Raw genomic sequence first — 19120 nt, forward strand, 5'->3', positions numbered from 1 at the left:
GCCATGCAGGTGATGATTAATATAAAAGTCCAGATAATTCATAAAAGTTACCCAAGGAAAGAAAAAACTGAATAAATTGAGGATTTATTCAAGCCACCTATAGGTGGCTTCTGTGTTCTATTTCTTAACTTGAATAACTTGTTCTACTTCTTAACTTGAACAGCGGGTATGTTTGTTTTATTATACATTCTCCATAAGGCCATTGGAAGTTTTACCTTCTTCTGACCTTTAACTGGAACAAACAAGCTGGATAAAACATACTAATGTCAGCACACAAGAAGCAACATAAAAGTATTGATAATCTAACAGTAAAGTTACAAGATAGCTAAAGTTCTGTCCTTCACCTGAGGTGATCTGATGACATCACAACAGAGATGTGGATACATCACTGGTAATAATCACAAATAGTAAGAACTTTTGATACTTAGTTTGACTTGTAAAATAAGTTCTAAAGTATCTGAAAAAGTGACTTTATACCAATCATAGACAGTGCTTAAACAAAATAGGTCCTTAAGATACAGCAGGCAAATTCTTCACGATTTTGCCAACTGTCTGGGATGCCTGAGGTCTTCTTTCTGGCTAACACTGAGGCTACGTCTTTTTGTTCCAAGTTTAAGCAATTCTTTTCTCCTCTAGCTTAAGCAATTCTTTTCTGAATTGTCTGTCCCAACTCTCCATTCATTTTTATATTTCTTAGTGACCATTTACCAAATGCCAGGCTCTGTTCTAGACCCTGGGGATAAAGTAGTAAACAAAAATACCCTGCCCTCAGTTTGTTCTAGTGAGATGAAACTGAAAAAGAAGATAAAATCAGGTGCCAGTAGATGTTAAGGAGAATATAAAGCAGGCAAGGAGCATAAGGAATGCAGAGGAGGGATGTTTGTGCTATTTTTAAATACACGGTCAGGGAAAAGTTTATAGGGGAGGTGACAATTGAGCACCATCCTTAAGGATGATTTATTTACAGCCAGAGCACTTCAGGGGGAACAGCAAGTACCAAGATCCTCATTTCAAGTGGTGCTTATCACAGTGACTTGGCATCAGTTATATTTTCCTGCACACACCCCGCCTCCTCAGACAATGCAGTCCTTGAAGGCAAAACCCCCTTATTGCTTTGGTCACCTAACATTTAACATGGAGCTTATGTTAAGTTCCCAACCACTGTTTATATGACTGACATCGTAAATATTCTAAAATGTTATGAAATAATACAAAATATCATGTAAGAACTTTTTTCCAGAATAAAGTCAAGATCCTTAAATTTGGAGGATAATCAGTCTAAATCACCATATGCTTCACCAAGACTAGTGGCTTATAGGCACATTCTCTTAATTGCAAAACATACAATGTGTTAATTTAAACCATTTGGGTCAGGTGTGGTGAAATTAAAAGCTCCGAAGATGGAATCTGAAGAGCACCAAGTCAAAGTAACATTCTAGATTCTTGCTAGTTTTAAGAACCTTCAAATGAGATGGCTACCAAAATAAATGGTCAATCTCTTTAGGATTTAGTACATTCCTGATACTAACATAAACCATCAACTGGCCCTTTGCTTCTGCAGGTTGGCATTTAAATACACGCTCTCCAGTATTCTACTTCTGTAATGACAAGCTCTTCAGCCAAGTTTTTTCTATCAGTGTTGGTAGAGTACCTAATGCTATCGTTTCTCACAACTCTTTTAAAAATTCTACAATGATTAGATTTAGAACCGATAATGTATAGAACAAGATAACACCTCCCAGCTGAGGAAAAGCCATAATCAAATTATAGATGAAGACACTTTCTAATAACTTAGATATCAAATGCAGCTCACCTGCTAAGAATGGTTCTGCCTCGGCCATTCTGTACCCAACTCAGACCAACAGTGTCCACAGATTTCTTTTTTTTCAGAACAGTCCAGATAACAACATATTAGCCATGGACACATGAACATGGGTCACTAACAACTTGTCTGTTCCAAGAAAGTCACAGTTTACCAAATAATTAACAATTGTGATGTGTCATTGCTTGAACCTTGAAAAAGTTGAGAAGTTAAAAAATCTCATCAAAAAACAGGGAAAGTTTTCAACTATGTATTTTAATCAAGTATGAATGGTTCCAAGCATTAAATAACGTTGAAAAGACAAGCTTTCTAGTTTAAACTGAAGTCAATATTTCTGATGTTGAGCCAGGTACTCACTGAAGCCAAGGAAGTTTTCTTGATTGTTTCTTCTATTCTGTTTCCTGTCTTCACTCTTCCTAAATTCCAAAAACAAGTCAGCCAGTAACTGAGTCCCAATAACCTCAATATTGTTTTACCATCCTTTTGAAATAACCCTTTGCATACAGCAAGGGGAAACTTAGATTCCTACCAGTGGAACCTTCTCAGGGAAGCTCTTCTTGCCACTCTATTTCAAATGAGTTCTTAACTAGGTTACTTTTCTACATACAGGAAATCAAACCACTTAAGTACTGAAAAGGAGTGGAGAGATTTCAAAGAAATATTTGAGAACATCTGCAAAAGGCAACTGGAACAACCACACAAATAAATGAAGAACAAATCAATTCCATTTAAGTTATGAAGACATTTTCCTTTAATTTATCCAAACATTTCATGTCCATGAAGTCATTTATTTAAGCAAATTTAAGCCTATAATATTAAATTTAAAAATAGTACAATATTTACAAGACAGCTGGCAGAGAAAACTTACTGGTATAAACACAAATATTGTAGTTTTCTTTTGAATACCTGCCAGTAAAAATTGCAGAGCGAACAGTTTTATCTCTTTGACGATCCTCGTTCATTATTGTACATAACAAACAGCCCGTAATGGGGAATGCACCTTATCTGAAATGTTCCACTGTCATAGTTTTAGACCTTCAACATTCTTCTTCAAGTTCAGCAGCTCTCTTTCCTGCCTTCTTTTCTCCAGTTTGAAGGCTAATTTGTTAGCTTTCTTCTCCACTCTCCGTTCCTGTGCAAGAATATGCTGTTATTCAGATCTTCACACTGATGCAGACTGACTTTACAGAAGAAAATTCCCGTGACCACCCCCACCCCAGCTCTTTCTAAATCTCACATCTGAAAAAATACTTTACCTTGCGCTCTTCTTTTATAGCTTGCTTTCTTGCTCTTTTATCTTCTTTGCTTTCATTTTTAGAACGTGGTTGGGTTGACACCTTAGGCAGATCACTGTCATTAATCATCTGCATTTGTTCAACTTGCTTTGCTGTGAGTCCTTTCTTAGGTAAGACATTGAGAGGTATTCCTGTTTTAGAAGATAGTTGGATTTGTTTGGGCTGAAAGAAAGATCAAATGGCATTGTGGTTTTTTCCACTCTTATTAAAAAACAGCTCACTATTGGCACATTTTTGTTGTACCATTTTTTATAATGGTGTTGCAAGCCACAAAGGGGCTACTGTGAGAAAATAATTTGTACACTCCATTTCCTGCACTGCATATTTTGAATAGCTCAGGACACTAGGACTTACTTACCTTTGGTTGATACTTGATAAGTTGTGGATGGTTATATAAATTTGAGTATGTACCTTAAAAAAACAGACACACACACAAGAATCATGTATCAATAAGTATACTTTCAGTTCAGCCAAACATTACTGAGTTCCTCCTATATTCCTCACTTTAGTGTTTTCATAGTTCAAAATAACAATGGAGTCTCTTATGCTTTTAAATGTGTCAATTACAACTCAATTACTGAAATATTATTTTTCAAAATCATTTTCACAAATATGTACTTTTCCAAAGAAGTTGATGTACCCAATACTTTAAAATTACTATCACACTTTTAGCAGTAAAATGGACACTAAGATACTTACTACAAATAGATTCACAGTCCCACTTCTCTTTGGCTTCTTCAAGAACTACAGTAACAATCTCTTCCTCCTCAGACCCACTGAGCTCATTCACTGGCAGGTCCTGATCCTCGAAGGGTTCAAGAGTATTCAGTTTTACACAACTTTTGGTTGAGTTTTAAAAATGAAGATAGAGGAGGGGAAAAAAATACCACCCATTATTACACTGTTACGTTACTGAAACTGCACTTAAAGAGCTTAGGGAACTACAACATTTTTTAAAATCCACAAACTCATTTGCCCCATCTGTCACTTCCTGTCAAAATCAGCTCTACTCAGGCTTGCCTCTCCTCTACAGCAGGTTTTGGATATACATTCTGCTGATAGGAAGGAAAATTCTATCTGTGTCTTTGCAAGGTTTTAACACATTAAACAAGATGGCATCTTTCCTATATAACATGATCTTTTTTAAAGCCTTGAAAAGCATCAGCCCATCTGCCTCTTCAAAGTATTCAAATAACTCACTCAAAGAATATAGCCCTTGTCCTGCTCTGGGATCTACATATGATAGTGATCAGGGAACATCAGACCTTTCTAGCAGATGTAAACACTTCATTAGTTTCTCTCAGAGAAATCACCTTGATGTGGATGATGATTTACCAAATATTTGGATAGAAAGTTATGCTAATCAGGCTGCAGAGACCAACTGATGTACTTCTCAGAACACCTTTTTCAGGAAGATGAAGAGTGCATATACTTAGAAGTCAGAATAATTCTTCAGCCAAAGAGGCTAGAAGCACCATCTCCTTCTCCAGGTGGAACATGACCTTGTACTCTAACCCTCAGCTATTCCATGACTCTCAGGTCAAAGCTATAGAGAAAGTGGTTCTCAGTATGTTTCCACCCACTGTTATATTCAGCTTCAGAACTCTTAATAGCAAAATGGGAGCCAAAGGTTAAGGAAAACATACATTTTCTAAACATGGATCTTGACTGGGTGATTTTCTAGATTCAGCTGTGCGATTACAGACTTTATTTGAAACGAAAAAAAGGAAGTAATCAAGGAAAAGTCACCGTACTTCTCTGCCTTCTCTTTATAGTAGTCATTCAAAACGTCCTCTAAGCGATTGCTGTCTACTTGAATGGAACCTTCCAATTCAGCATTATCCAGAGCTCCAATTTCATCATCATCATACTGCTCATAAAACTTGAATATAAAGAAAAAAGATAAGATGAAAAATGAATGTACTCTTTAAGACTATAGCATTTAAATGGTATTTTTACATTACTTTTACTCCCGTACAATATTCAAGCCCTAGGAGGATCACAACTACCATTTAAGTGTTAGCAGGGATTTAGCACCATAACAGTATGGTGTGGAAGACATTCTACTCAGCACTCTCAGACTGACATCTGGTCTGAATACAGGCTGCCATTTAATATGAAAATGACCACTGACAAATCAAAAAGACAACGTACAGAATGGGAGAAAACTTTTGCAAATGATGTGACCAGTAAGGGATTAATATCCAACATATATAAACAGCTCATGTAACTCAACATCAGAAACACAAAAACCAAGGAACCTAATTAAAAAATGGGTAGAAAACCTGAAGAGACATTTTTCCAAAGTGGAAAAGCAAATGGCCAACAGGCGCATAAGAAGGTGTTCAACATCGCTAATCATCAGGGTAACCCAAACCAAAACAATGAGATATCACCTCACACCTGACAGAATGGCTATCACCAAAAAGAATTCAAATAACAAATGTTGGTGAGGATGTGGAGAAAAGGGAACCTTGTACATTGTTGGTAGGAATGTAAATTGGTGCAGCCACTGTGGAAAACAGTATGGAAGCTCCTCAAAAAACTAAAAATAGAACTACCATATGACCCAGCAATTCCACACCAGAGTATATATCTGAAACAAAAACACTAACTTGAAAAGATATGTGCACCCCAGTGTTCATAGAAGCATTATTTATGATTGCCAAGATATGAAGTATCCATCAACAGATGAACGGATAAAGATGTGGTGTGTGTGTGTGTACACACACACACACACACACACACACACACACACACAAAATGGAATACTACTCAGCCATAAAAAAGAATGGAATTTTGCCATTTGCAAAAACATGGATGGACTTGGGAGGGTATTATACTAAGTAAAATAAGTTAGACAGGGAAAGACATACAGTATGATATCACTTATAGGTGGAATATAAAAAATATAACCAACTAGTGAACATAAATAAAGAGAAACAGACTCAAAGATATAGAGAACGAACTAGTGGTTACCAGTGGAGAGGGAAGGGAGGAGGGGCAATATAGGGGCAGGGAATTAAGAGGTACAAACTATTAGGTATAAAATAAGGATATATTGTGCAAACACAGGGAATATAGCCAATAGTTTATAATAACTATAAATGGAATATAACCTTCAAAAATTGTGAATCACTATATTGTACACCTCTGACTTACATAATATTGTACATCAACTATACTTCAATTTTAAAAATGAAAATGAAAAGCAGTTATTCTGTTCAGCTTGGTGAACAAAATGCTAGGCAGAAATCTTTACCTCATGATATTTCACAGATATTTTCAAATTCATTGATTATGCAAGCTAAAAGACCATGTAACTAAAGAGCCTCCTGTTTATGTACAAATCTCATTCTGGTTTAGATGATGCTTACTGTATTATTCCAATGCTGTTAACTCCGCTGGGCTTTGTAAAAGAATAAGCAGGGGATGATACAACTCCTCAAGAGTGAGGTTATTACTAATAGTTTGCCTACTGCTTGGAGAGAAGAGGGAAATGAGTACTTAGTGAAAAGGCAGCAAAGTCAGAGCCTTTACCTTAGATTCACCTTGAAGGAATTTACTCAACAGTCTGAATCCCTGCCATATGCCAGATACCACTTTAGGCCCTGAGATATTAACAGTATGAAAATCACTCAAAAAAAAAGGAAAGCAATGGAATTTTGTTTATGCTCAGGCCAATGCTTGAGGAAGACAGCATAATCTTAGGGATTGGGATCATAGAGGTTCAGAATCGAAGTATCAGATTCTAAGAGGAAGTCAGGAGGTTTGACCAGTCACCTTTTGACTTATACACATTCTTTCCAGAATTAAAACTGGGGTGGTTTTATGCACTCTTTTAATAAAAGACATAGTCTGTTTCTAACGCTGAAAGTTCTAGCTTTGGGTTCCAATGTCATAAACTGTACTAGAACTGGTATTAAAGGGCCCCTTATTTGGAGAGTTTACCTTCTCAAATCTCTCATCATGTAGGGTCAGCTGTTCATTTCTCCTCATGACCGAAGACGTCAAAGAATACTCAGTAAAGCGACTTTTCGTTTCTTCTTCCCAGAACAAGTGATTTTCTACAGCCCCAAGAGGTTTTCCAGGGTAAGACATATCCTCATCTGATGAGCCTGCAGGGTCATATTTATCATCATCACTATCTCTTTCCTTCTCATCATCCACATCTTCCCACTCACTGTCATCTTCAGCCTCAGATTTCCTAAAGGCAGAGCCATAAATTAAATGTCAAAACAACTTGAAAAACAACAAACCAAATGACTTTGCACAAGTAAAATTTGAGGGTATTTCAGAGGCAGGATTCTTGTTTAGGCAGGAACAGCTGTGCTGCTTGACCCGTCTGGTTTGGCTGGAAAAGTAATGAACTAGCAATCAGGCAACTTGGACTTTAGCCCCATCTGTCGATGGTTTGTAAAGACCTCAAGTCTCACATTTTCTGCTCTAAAATCAGAAGTCTCAGATTAAATGCCCTCGAAGGCCTCTTCCAGCTATAATGTCTAATGGTTACTATCCTACAGAAGAAGCAACAGTCAGGTCATTCCTGCTTCAAAACAAACCACACATACTGTATCTCCATTCCCTCTTCCTCTTCTGCTGGCTTATTGGCCTGAAGAATAAAATCATCTTCAAGTAGATTATCCGGATTATCAAAATCAAAATCATCATCAAGAGCCGCGACAATGTCAGGATCAAAATCCAGCCGAGGTCCTAGAAGGAAAACAAAACTTGAGCAATAATTTCCAAGAAAGCATGATTCCTTCACTTAACATAATCTGAGTAGCTATTATATGCCAGACTCTGCCTATGTATTGAGGATAAAACAATGATTAAAAACTTTAAAAAGTTCAGCTCAGGAATAGACACAGAGATAGAGAACTCCAAGAAAATTTAAAAAAGAAAAAAATCCCTCTGGTTTCAATACCCACTAGTAAAAACTTTCATGATAGATCTACAACATTAAGCTGTGTCTATTTAGCAAAATCCAAAGCTTTTACCCACAGAAAAACTGGGCTTTAAATTCACCTGTTAGAAGTAACTCTCACCTGTTAGAAGAAATAAATTTAGTATTTGTAGCCTGTGAAACTTTTTCTTTTCAGACTATGAGATTTTTAAAAATCCCAACCTGTTTCTTCAGCTGTTTTCTTCTATATGTATTACTAAAATTACTACAGAGTCCTACAAAAACTTTCAAGTTCAAACCTATAAACTGACATGGCTTCCAACACCCTTCACAAAATGGCCACTGTCTGACTCTACAGCCTCATTTCATATTAATCTTTACCCTTCATTCCAGGCATGCTAAAAGGTGTGCAGGTTCCTGTATCTGTGTTCTCTTGTTTTTGCACATAGTTTCTCTGTCTGGAATATCCTCTCCTCCCCACGCCACTCTCCTTCATTCACCAGCCTAAGTTCTACCTGAGAAATCAACCTTGCCTCATGTCCTCTAGTACACCTTGCCCAACTCCCCCAGGCTGGGTTTGGTGCCTCACCACTACTTATTCATTTGCACGATAATCGTAATTTCCCATTTACTGTCATCTTTCCCAACTGATGGTAAATTCCTTGAGGTCAGGGATTATGCTTTTATTCTGATTTAACCCAAACATGGTCATAGTGGCAATTCAGAAATCTGTAGAATGAATTAAGGAATGAATGCCACATGGCAAATGTTAGTCAATAACTAAGGTAATTTAGCAGGAAATACCAAACACCACTTCTGTGAACTCCCGTGTTTGTTCTAAAATACAGTATTGGTACTGCAAAAAAACAAACATTATAATTTTTGGTGTATCTGGAACAGACGGTAAAATGGATTTCTATAAAATACTTCTACACACTTGGGAGAAACTCTGAAAGCTAACAGATTAAGTATTTTCAAGATTGCACTATATGAATGTAAGGCTTATTGAATATCATTGTTTCCTTTGTAAGAGGTTAGGCTAGGCTAAAATTCCCCTACTAGATCACCTAAAATGATTTTCCCACTTTCCTCTCCAAATAGGAACTTTAAAGACTAAGAATTTGATGGCAATAAAAGAAAAGGACGAAGATCACAGTCATCCCTTCCTAATTTACTGATCTCTAATTTGAATTCAAACACATCTCAATTCTTTAAGCTCTTTACCAGGGACAGAAAAACCCTATATCATTACTATACGTTTCTTTTTGTAAAACACAGCTCTATCCACTTGAAAAGTTAAAGAAATTATACACACCTGAAACAGGAGCTGCTTTATTTAACAATCCAACATCTTCTTCAAACTCTGATGCAAACACTGAGGAAGGCAATTTAATTCCAGTGGTCTTGAAAAAGAAGTTACACAATGGTTAGGTTTATTTAGAAATACTTTTGAACTACGAAGAGTTGAAATGCCCCCCCCCAAAATTCATGTCCACCCAGGAGTTCAGAACATGACATCATTTGGAAACAGATTCCTTACAGATGTAACCAATTAAGATGAGGTACACTGGGCGATGGGGGGGCCTAATCCACTGACCGGTGTGTCCTCCTAACGAAGCCATGTGAAGACAAGACACACGGGGAGAACGCATGTGAACGCATGGAGGCAGACTAGAGCGCTGCACCTACAAGCCACGGAAAACTAAGGACTGCTGGTAACCACCAGAAGCTAGGAGACAGGCGTGAACAGATTCTGCCTGTGAGGCCCCAAGAAGGAATAACCCTGTTGAAAGCTTACTTTCAGACTTCCGGCCTCCAGAACTGTGACAGAATAAATTTCTGTTGTTTTAAGCCACCCAGTGGTAATTTGTGGTAATTTGTTACAGCAATCCTACTAATACAACTACATTCTGCATTGTCTCTCACTTGTGCTCCAGTTACATATTTTAAACATGTATATTCCATCATTATCTCAAAAGCAACCTCCCTGCCATACTTCACAAAGCTTTCTCCAGTATTTTATCCCACTTAATCCTTACAACCCCGTGAATTATCAGCATGTTTCAGTGAAACACAAGCTAAGAAAGGTTAAGTGGCATGCCTGCCTGAGACGAGTTAAGTGGGGTTTTGAGATTCAAATCCAGGTCTCATAACTCCACTGTCCTCAAATTTCAAAACAAAATTAATCTTTTCCTATTTAAACCAGAGATAACGTCCTAATCTCTAGTACTGGCACAGCTTTTCTCCAAATTGGCTGCTTAAATCCTAGGGTGGTCGTAAATCATTTCTAACCACCCATCCCTTTGAACTCTCTCGTATACAGTTACTTCACACCTGTCCTCTGGGCACCATCTTACTTACGGTTAACCAGGACACAGACGACCACAGCTGCTGCCTAGTCTACATCTAGTCCAATCTTCATATTACTGCCAGGTTAAGACTCCTTAAAATGTTATAATATGACCTTCCCGAACTTTTAACAGGTTTTTTCACTCCTGATTTTCAAGGCACTATAATCTCAAGGTCTACTCTATGTATCCTGTTACTCAATAATGCAACCTCCATGTGAATCAAGTCCAGTTCCTCACATCATGGAATAATTCAAAGTAACTTACGGAGCACACGTGCTGGACACGATGACCCACAATATGTCCCTTCTCTCTGACTGGAACGGTCCTTCTTCTCTCTTTAATAGAACCCACCCATTTTTTTTTCTTTTTTCTTTTTGGCTGCACCGAACAGCTTGTGGGATCTTAGTTCCCCCACCTGGGATCAAACTTGGGTCCATGGCAGTGAAAGCCCTAGTCTTAACCACTAGACCGCCAGGGAATTCCCAAAGCCACCCTTTTAGGGACCAGCTCAGTTCCCTCCTTCACCATGAAGCCCTTCTTGATTACTGTTCTGGAACTTTCCTTCATGTTAACTCCCCTCATTCTGCAAACCATCCAATCTACTTCAACATGTGCTGGCACATACTTTCTGACCGGTCCTTATGCTTTCGTTTCATCCCTACAACCACTTAGTTAATAATGTGAGAGTCACCACCAGGTGTTCTCTGTCTGTGGACCTGCCCACCATACCGTCCTCAGTCTAGCAGCAGGCAGGAAGCAGAGGCACACATTCTCACTGGCTCACAGACAGAGCCTGCTGAAATGGAAGCCTCTGAGGAGCATCAGTGCGTACCTAGTAAGCTGTTATGGCTTCCAGAGTTTTTCGGTGGCATAAACATGGACAAAGAAAGATCTGGCTTTCTGCTGTAGAATCCTATTTTAAAAAAGCTTTACTAAGATATAGTTCACATACTACACAATCCAGCCACTTAAAGTGCATAATTTAATGATTTTTGGTGCATATTACATTAATTTTTAAAAAATTGTGGTAAAATATATTTAAGATGCTCTTTGTGATTATCCTTGGAAACCGGGGTTTAAAAAAAAAGGGAGGATCAGCTTGCGCTTAATGAATTACCTTTGGAAATATTTTTCAAATCATGAAAAACAGTCAAAGAATCATATACATAATTAAAGTGTAGATAGTGATTACATTTTTTAAAAAAGGGAACTGTAGTTTTTTTTAGTGATTGCAGTGGTTCCGAACTACATGAGGTTTGCCCAACTGCTTTCCACTGTGGCAGCACCCGCTTTCCTTCAAGTGAAAATTAGGGGCTAATCAAGCATTACTAATTTCTCCACTGTCTTTCTGCACTGCTTTTGTTTTTAGGGCATATTCAATATTGCTGGTTTATTCAATTTTGGTGGTTTGTTACAAATTACTTTAAAGTTGAAGAAACACATGGGACTTATCCATATTTTTGCATCATGCTACAGAAAACCAATGGCACTTGTTTTCAAACATAATTCACTCGTCCTTATAAACATCACTGAAGTGTCCAGTAAAGAGTCTTATTCTGGGGAATTCCCTGGTGATCCAGTGGTTAGGACTCTGCACTTCCACTGCAGGGGGCATGGGTTCGATCCCTGGTCGGGGAACTAAGATTCCATATGCCATGCTGCACGCGGCATGGCAAAAAGAAAAAGAAAGAGTCTTACTCTGTTAGAAAAGCCAATTCGATAGTGGTTACTTTTACCCAAAATGAATTAAGAATTAAAAACTAATCTTTTACTGGCCAACACAATTCAGCCAGAAGAATGTTAGGACTTTATTAAAACTTTTCTTACTACATAAGATAAAGATGTTAAGTCACTACTGGACCACCTCCCCTCCCTCAGTTGGTGGTAGAAGGAAATGAGTCAATAAGATATATATCCTATTACTGATACAACAGCCTTGGGGAAGAAGGTGTAGAGAAGTAGCTTCTGTTAAAGATGTGGCAGTGGGGTATGAGGCCTCACAAGAGAGCTATGACCTAGTGAGTGAATGAACAGGTGCAGTTATTATCTCTTTTTTGGTATGATATCCTGAAACCTAACCCTTCTGACTCTCCTTAAGCAACAAGTATGGACTGGAGGGATTATGATCACATCTTCCCCAAGGAAAAGAATGTCTAGACCATGATAGGACTGGAGAATGAGAAGCAGGGGAAACTGGTGCCCTCTGTATCTCTTCTTTTTGTCAATAAACACAGTACATTAGTATCTTCTTTTTTTTTAAGTGCCAAGTGATACAGAAGTTTCACAGGGAAATTTACTCTATACTAAATTAAAAATGAGATAACAAAGGCATGCAACATGGGCGTCCTTAACATAAGCAGGGAGAAGAAAATAGAACTTAAATTAGGAGCACTAATTTCATATAAACGTGTGCTCTCATATGTACTTAAAAGATAAAGTATTAAAGTGCACTGCATTTTTGTTGAGAAGAGCAACAGAAACTTCATTACAATCTATTGCCTCCATTCTCTCTCACGGTTAGCCTGCAGCTTCTACAAGCGTTAAAGATCTGAACATTCTGCAAAAGTTCCACAAAAGTTAAGTCTATCTCAGAGCAGTTTATGATGCTGAAACAGTTAAGCTGTTAACATACAGAACATCAGCAGCTTTTCTTCTACTGAAAAGTGCTACCTAGCATGACCATAATTATTAATTAAAAGTTCCAACCTTGTCAAAAACCGTTACTTTCAACAACCCGAGAACAGGAGACCTGCTCCCTCCTGATGGTATGTATGTGCATACACATATACAATTTTAAGCGAAGGCATGGCTTATCTTTGTGCTCTTCAGACTGACACCGTTTCTTGCCCCAGTTATCTTGATTTAAAAAATGGTGGTTCTTCACTCATGGCTCCTCACACACTCTCTCTCACATTTGAATTGCTAAAAAGTCTTACTGAAGTTGCTAAAGGTTCTTCTTTCTCATCTTCCCTGTAAGGTACACCAAAGGTATTTGTGGGAATGAGCTCTGAGGGACCAGATGGTTCCTTCAGGTGCTGCAGGTAGTCATAATCATCATCAAAGAACACTCCATACTTCCTCTGTTCTGCTCGCCTTTCTTCATCTTTTATCTAGGATAATAAACAAAATGGAATTAGTACCTGTTCCAAGGATAAGGCTCAGGAACGTTCCAATGAGCACAGCTTTCAGAACAGGGGACAAATGGCCCATGAACATTTTGGCTGATAGGAACGAGACAAAGAATTCTTGACAAACTCGGGAAACACAAAATGCCACATAAAATTAAAATGGAATAAAAAAATTCCTCCTTCCACTAGACATTTCTGGGCAACAATTTAAGCCAAGAAACACACACACACACACACATACACACACTTTGTTTTATCATGTATGTGGAGGATTAGAAGACTAGGGGGCACTGAAAGGTAACTACAATTTCTTGTATCTATATGCAAAGAAACTTCTCAATGCACAATACCCACTGGCTTTACTAAAAAGCTACATATGCCAGTGTTCCCCAACACTTCCTTTCACATTACCCACACTTAACAAGTATACTCTGACTGATAATTACCAAATCAACCTCTTAAAGGCTCCCTGGTATTTTCTAAAGCTAATTCATGAGTTTTATATTTCATGAGATGACCAGGACGCAAAATGCAGTCTGGGGTTACGAAACGCCAAGATCTTATGGAAAGCAGAGACTAAGCATACGGTTGTGCCCTAAATAACACCATGCAGCCTTGTTGCTGATGGTTTAGTAAATATTTTCCACTACTCTACAAGACTGCTCATTTAAACATCTCCAATAAAGATAACTTATCCAACAAAATAAATATGCACAATGTAAAAATGAACACATTGGGTTTCCCTGGTGGTGCGGTGGTTGGGAATCCACCTGCCAACGCAGGAGACACCGGTTCGAGCCCTGGTCCAGGGAAGATCCCACATGCTGTGGAGCAACTAAGCCTGTGCGCCATAACTACTGAGGCCCGCGTGCCTAGAGCCCGTGCTCTGCAACAAAAGAGGCCACCACAATGAGAAGCCCGCACACTCCAACGAGGAGTAGCCCCCGCTGGCCGCAACTAGAGAAAGCCTGCGTGCAGCAATGAAGACCCAACGTAGCCAAAAAAAAAAAAAAAAAAAAAAGAATATTATTTACTGAAAATTAAATCACAGATTTTGTTTTCCAGAAGATCACAGTTATCTGAAAATAGTTGGCTCACATAATTTATTAAAAACGATCAACAGTCTACCTACAAACTTATTAGCTATAGAACAGGACCCACTTTCTGTGTAGGCAACAGAACCCTCTGGGGTGCAGTCTCATCTGCTGCTAAAGGATCTCGTTGGCTCCGGTGGACCAGGTGAAAAGACACAGCTTTCTTCTTCTCTATAAAGGGCTTTTTCTTCCTGTGTGGCTTCAAAGAAACAGAATCAGAATAATGAAGTAAATCAGAACAACAACAACGGAACAGTGAATAATATAGTCCACATAGGCATCTTCAATAAGTTATGTTATGATCAACAGATTTTTAAAACCTGCACTTCCAAGGCAAGAAACATCAACTATGTTCAATACAATGTATACTACCTTCCTTCAACAAACGTTTGTTGGCACCTACCCTGTGCCAGACTTTGTTGTAGGCACTGGAATACAGCAACAGGTAAGTCAAAGTTCCTGTTCTCCGCAAGCAAATCATCAAAAACATGATTTCAGGTAAAGACAATAAAAACAAAACAGAGCGATGTGCAAATAACTCAAGAGTTACTTTAGAATGAGTGCTCAGAGAAGATCCCTGACAGTCTGAACCAGAATGACAGGAGCCTGCCACAGGAAAATCTGAGGAAGACAGTTCCTGTACCAACTATTAAAACCATGACACAACAGCTTAAGTTTAATAAGACTCATTATCCTTCTGCGTTTTTATTTCACTACACAACCTTAATTTTCTGAACTGAGAAAGCATGATTCCAGTTGAGTAAGCCGCCTTGCTTCGGGCCCAACCTTAGACCCTCCTTTTCCCCAGAGCAAACAGATGGGGCAGACACCTGCCATTCCAATGTCTGGAGAGACTAGCAACTCCCTCTCTGCTCGACCCCATGAAGCACTGGGTGGCGCGTCTGTTTCCCATGTCACAGGTTTTTAGGCCTCTCGGGACGGCGGGATGGTAAAGAGTAGGCCATTCTCTTCTCTCTACTCCCCAGGAACGCTTGGCCGCGGGAGACCCACTCTAAACTGCAAACATTGCCCGGGGTGGTGAGGGTAACCCAAACCGGGGCACTGGGCCACAAGCCGCCTGTCTTCACCTTCGGACCAGCCCTCCCAATCCCAGGCCGCAGTAGCCACTGGCGCCAGAGGAACCCGGTCTCTGCCAAACCAGAGCGCCCCACCCCCGAGAAAGGGAGGCTTGCTCACCATGCTTGTAGCCTCGCGGCGCTCACCCCGAAGAGGGGCGACGGCTCTCTCCTAGTCGGACGGAAGGTGACACGGTACCTCCCGAACGCCACTGAGGACCAGCTGGTAGCCGCGTCTTCACGCCACTCCACACGTGCTGCCCCAGGAACCGGCCGGGAAGTCACGCAGCAGGCCGTGGAAACGGACCAATCGCCGAAAGGCTGAAGCGTCACGACCGGAAGTTACGCAAAGCTCACGCCGTCTCAAGGATCGCGAGAAGCTATTGTCAGGTGGGGCTGTTCTCATCCCCGGGGGGGCGGGGCTTTTCTGGCCAAAATTAAATCAGCTGCGGAAGAGAGTTGCGGGCGTCTGTGCTGCGACGAGGCGAGAAACGGGGTGTTGGTGTTTGTAGGCGAACTGCTTTTATATATAGCGCCCTCTACCGAGAACAGAAGCCACGAATCTAGCATCCCCATCGACAGTTGTAGTCCCTGCCTATTCCCAACCGTAAACAAAAAAACCAACACACAAACTGTGTACACAGAAGGAAGGTGGGCACCCCCCCGGGTCACCGAGGTTTCAGGTTCCCTCTCCTTTGGGCCGGCGCGGAGCTGGTTGCCTTAGCAACGGAAGATCCTAGGGCCTTGCTATTTTAGGCTGCACCACGCTTAATCAGGTCTTTATTTTTAACGAACTGCGTTCAAACATCCAGTTAACAAAACCCCCCTAGACTCTGTTGACAGTAGAGGAATTTGGACTAATAAAATATATTCAGAATCTCTTTGGTGTTTGCATACCTTATCTTGGAAGGTGGAAACTAATGCTTATTCTTTCTCAAGCCATTCCTCAAACGTTTGAAAGTAGTTTAAACAAATAAGCTATAAGCACACCTGCTTAAGATTTCAGGTAGGTGCTGGCGCGCTTTCATGGCTTTTCTTGGGCAAAAGAGGATAGTAATGCATTCAAAGTTCTATCAGCAGACCTTTCCTCAAATTTCTATTTCCCCTTCCCAATTTCTGGTGTCTTTCCAATGTCTGAGTTATCTTGAATTCTGTATTTATGTCCTACCTATTATTACTATAAAATCTATAGAATATTTATAGTTTTATTACAGTAAAACTTATAGAAACAATTTAGGACCACAGAACTTGTGTTGGGATAATGCTTTGTAAAAGGGATAATATTGATACGTAACACTCCTATGTGCTACACATTCATTATAATTAAGCTTCATGAGTGCAGGTTTTGTTTTGTTTTGATCTGTTTTATTTACTACTGTTTTCAGGACCTAGAATAGTGCCTGGCATGTATACTCAATAAATATTTGTTTAAATGAAGTAACGTTCTGGCACTTTACCTGAATTATCTCACGTTTTCCTGACACTAAAGCTGAGGCATAAGAAAGGTCAGAATTGGATGGGTTTGCTTGTCTAAAAAAATGCATCATTTTCCATTGAAGCACAAATTTCCCCCTACAATATTGAATGATAACAGTAGTATGCTAGGTATGCTAGCTGAAATTGGTTTCTGGCCTTTGTTTCACTCTTACTGTGTAACCTGGGGCAAGTGAGCTTCAGTTTTCTGACCTGAATGTAAAACGGGAATGATAACATTATTAACACTTACCTCATGGTATTGTTGTCGGTTTAAATGAGAAAATACACGTGAATTGCTTGGACCTGTGCCTGGCTTGTGATCAGCATTCAATGAAGGTGAGCAATCGTTCTCTTTCCAGCTTAGTGTAGTTACTCACTTAATGTCATTGTTGCCTTAGAATGGCCAGCTCCTGAAACTAGGGCCTTCACCATCTGGGATCTGTCAGCAAACACGTGCTTTGGCCTCACATCACGTTCACATCATGGCTCTCTGTTAGCCTGCATCTTGACCCAAACTGTCAGCTTCCTGGAATCCTAATCCTTTTGATTTCCCTTAATTTCTGGTACCTTTTGGGTCACTTATATTACATACATAGACTCTTTTACTTGCTTCTAGTCCCTAGCAATTTTATGTTCTTTAAAATTCTTTTTAACTGCACATCCTCTTGATATTGCTTGGTTTTCTGCTGACTCCTGTTCTTAAGAGTCACAAGTACATATACTTCATTGGTGAATACACTTTGGAAATATTGATCCCAATTAATTTTCCTTACTGTGCTTTCTAATTATAAAATGAATTTTGAGTATTCTTTGGCATGCTTCGGTTGTGTTCAAAGCACTCAGATGATGTATAAATGAAATGATTTTACAATCTTGGAGATAGTCAGGTGATGAAGTAGTTTATTAAAATTTCATTGTAGTAATTTCTTCATAGTCTTAATTTACATTGTCTATGGGGGTATTTTTATCCTTTTCCACAGATTCTGTTATACGTGTTGATGATTCTTAACTTCCTCTCTATAGCCCAGACCTTTTTCCTGACTTTCAGGGTCATATATCCAACTGTATGTCTATCCGCATATAGCTGTAGTTGCTAACTTTTCATAATTAGATAAATACCGTAGGGAGGAGAGACCTGGCATTTTCAGTACTTGTTGACCTAAGGATGTGTTCCTGGATGAACTTTTGACCTTGGCTGGCCCAAGTCAGACAATCTGGAGTAGGGAGTACTCAACATAGGAAAGAATTTGCCCTTAATTGTTCTTGCAGGTATACTCAGCAGTTCAAATTTAAGCTATAAATCTTTTCCCACAGTCAGTTGAAGTTTGTTACCTCTTTAGCTCAGTCCCTGATTCCTGAGTCTTCGCCAACCTTTCTTAATTTTAACCTCTTTCTTAATCTTGCTACCACATTATTCTTCTTAAAAGACAACTCTCATATTATTCCTATTCAGAATTTTCCAGTGAGTTCCCACTGCCTACTCAATACCTCCCAGGTGCTTTAATATAGCCCTCGATATCTTCTGTAGTTTCACCACAGACCACAGTTCCACATTACTTTCCTTTTTTTTTTTTTTTTTTGCAGTACACGGGCCTCTCACTGTTGTGGCCTCTCCCGTTGTGGAGCACAGGCTCCGGACGCGCAGGCTCAGCGGCCCTGGCTCACGGACTCAGCCGCTCCGCGGCATGTGGGATCTTCTCAGACCGGGGCACGAACCCGTGTCCCCTGCATTGGCAGGCAGACTCTCAACCACTGCGCCACCAGTGAAGCCCCTACTTTCCTTTTATTCCTCAAATTGAGTGAAACCAATTTTTCCCCAAATACGGTATATACTCTTCCAACATTACAACTTTGTTTACATCATTCCCTCCAACCAGAGGGAATGATGTAATTTGGTACCTAGAAATGGTACCACTTTTAGCAAAAGAGCAAGAAAACCTTTACACAAATGTTACATTCTTAACCTTTCTCT

The 19120-nt window shown here is 39.5% G+C and overlaps 3 protein-coding genes across 3 annotated transcripts in view; all 3 read right to left on the reverse strand.

Annotated features, from left to right (window-relative positions):
• The window catches only part of ZC2HC1B (zinc finger C2HC-type containing 1B), a 33955-nt gene extending 32074 nt beyond the window's left edge, over positions 1-1881 (reverse strand). Inside the window, exon 1 of the mRNA XM_065889151.1 lies at positions 1814-1881. Within this exon, the coding sequence (XP_065745223.1) occupies positions 1814-1841 (28 nt within the window). The 5' untranslated portion in view covers positions 1842-1881. The remainder of the gene's footprint in view (positions 1-1813) is intronic.
• A 668-nt stretch (positions 1882-2549) lies between these two features.
• Positions 2550-15921, reverse strand: LTV1 (LTV1 ribosome biogenesis factor). The gene is made up of 11 exons (XM_065889017.1): positions 15794-15921; positions 14664-14795; positions 13311-13484; positions 9339-9426; positions 7689-7830; positions 7069-7324; positions 4872-4999; positions 3817-3956; positions 3476-3528; positions 3079-3279; positions 2550-2954 (listed from the first exon to the last, which is right to left on the reverse strand). The coding sequence occupies exons 1-11, from the start codon at positions 15794-15796 to the stop codon at positions 2844-2846; spliced, it is 1428 nt and encodes a 475-aa protein (XP_065745089.1). The 5' UTR covers positions 15797-15921; the 3' UTR covers positions 2550-2843.
• Positions 15911-19120, reverse strand: part of PHACTR2 (phosphatase and actin regulator 2) — a 99836-nt gene continuing 96626 nt past the window's right edge. The window contains exon 13 of the mRNA XM_065888620.1: positions 15911-15993. Within this exon, the coding sequence (XP_065744692.1) occupies positions 15911-15993 (83 nt within the window). The remainder of the gene's footprint in view (positions 15994-19120) is intronic.

The sequence above is a fragment of the Phocoena phocoena genome, chromosome 12 (assembly GCF_963924675.1).
Source record: "Phocoena phocoena chromosome 12, mPhoPho1.1, whole genome shotgun sequence".
NCBI classification, from domain to species: Eukaryota; Metazoa; Chordata; class Mammalia; order Artiodactyla; family Phocoenidae; genus Phocoena; species Phocoena phocoena.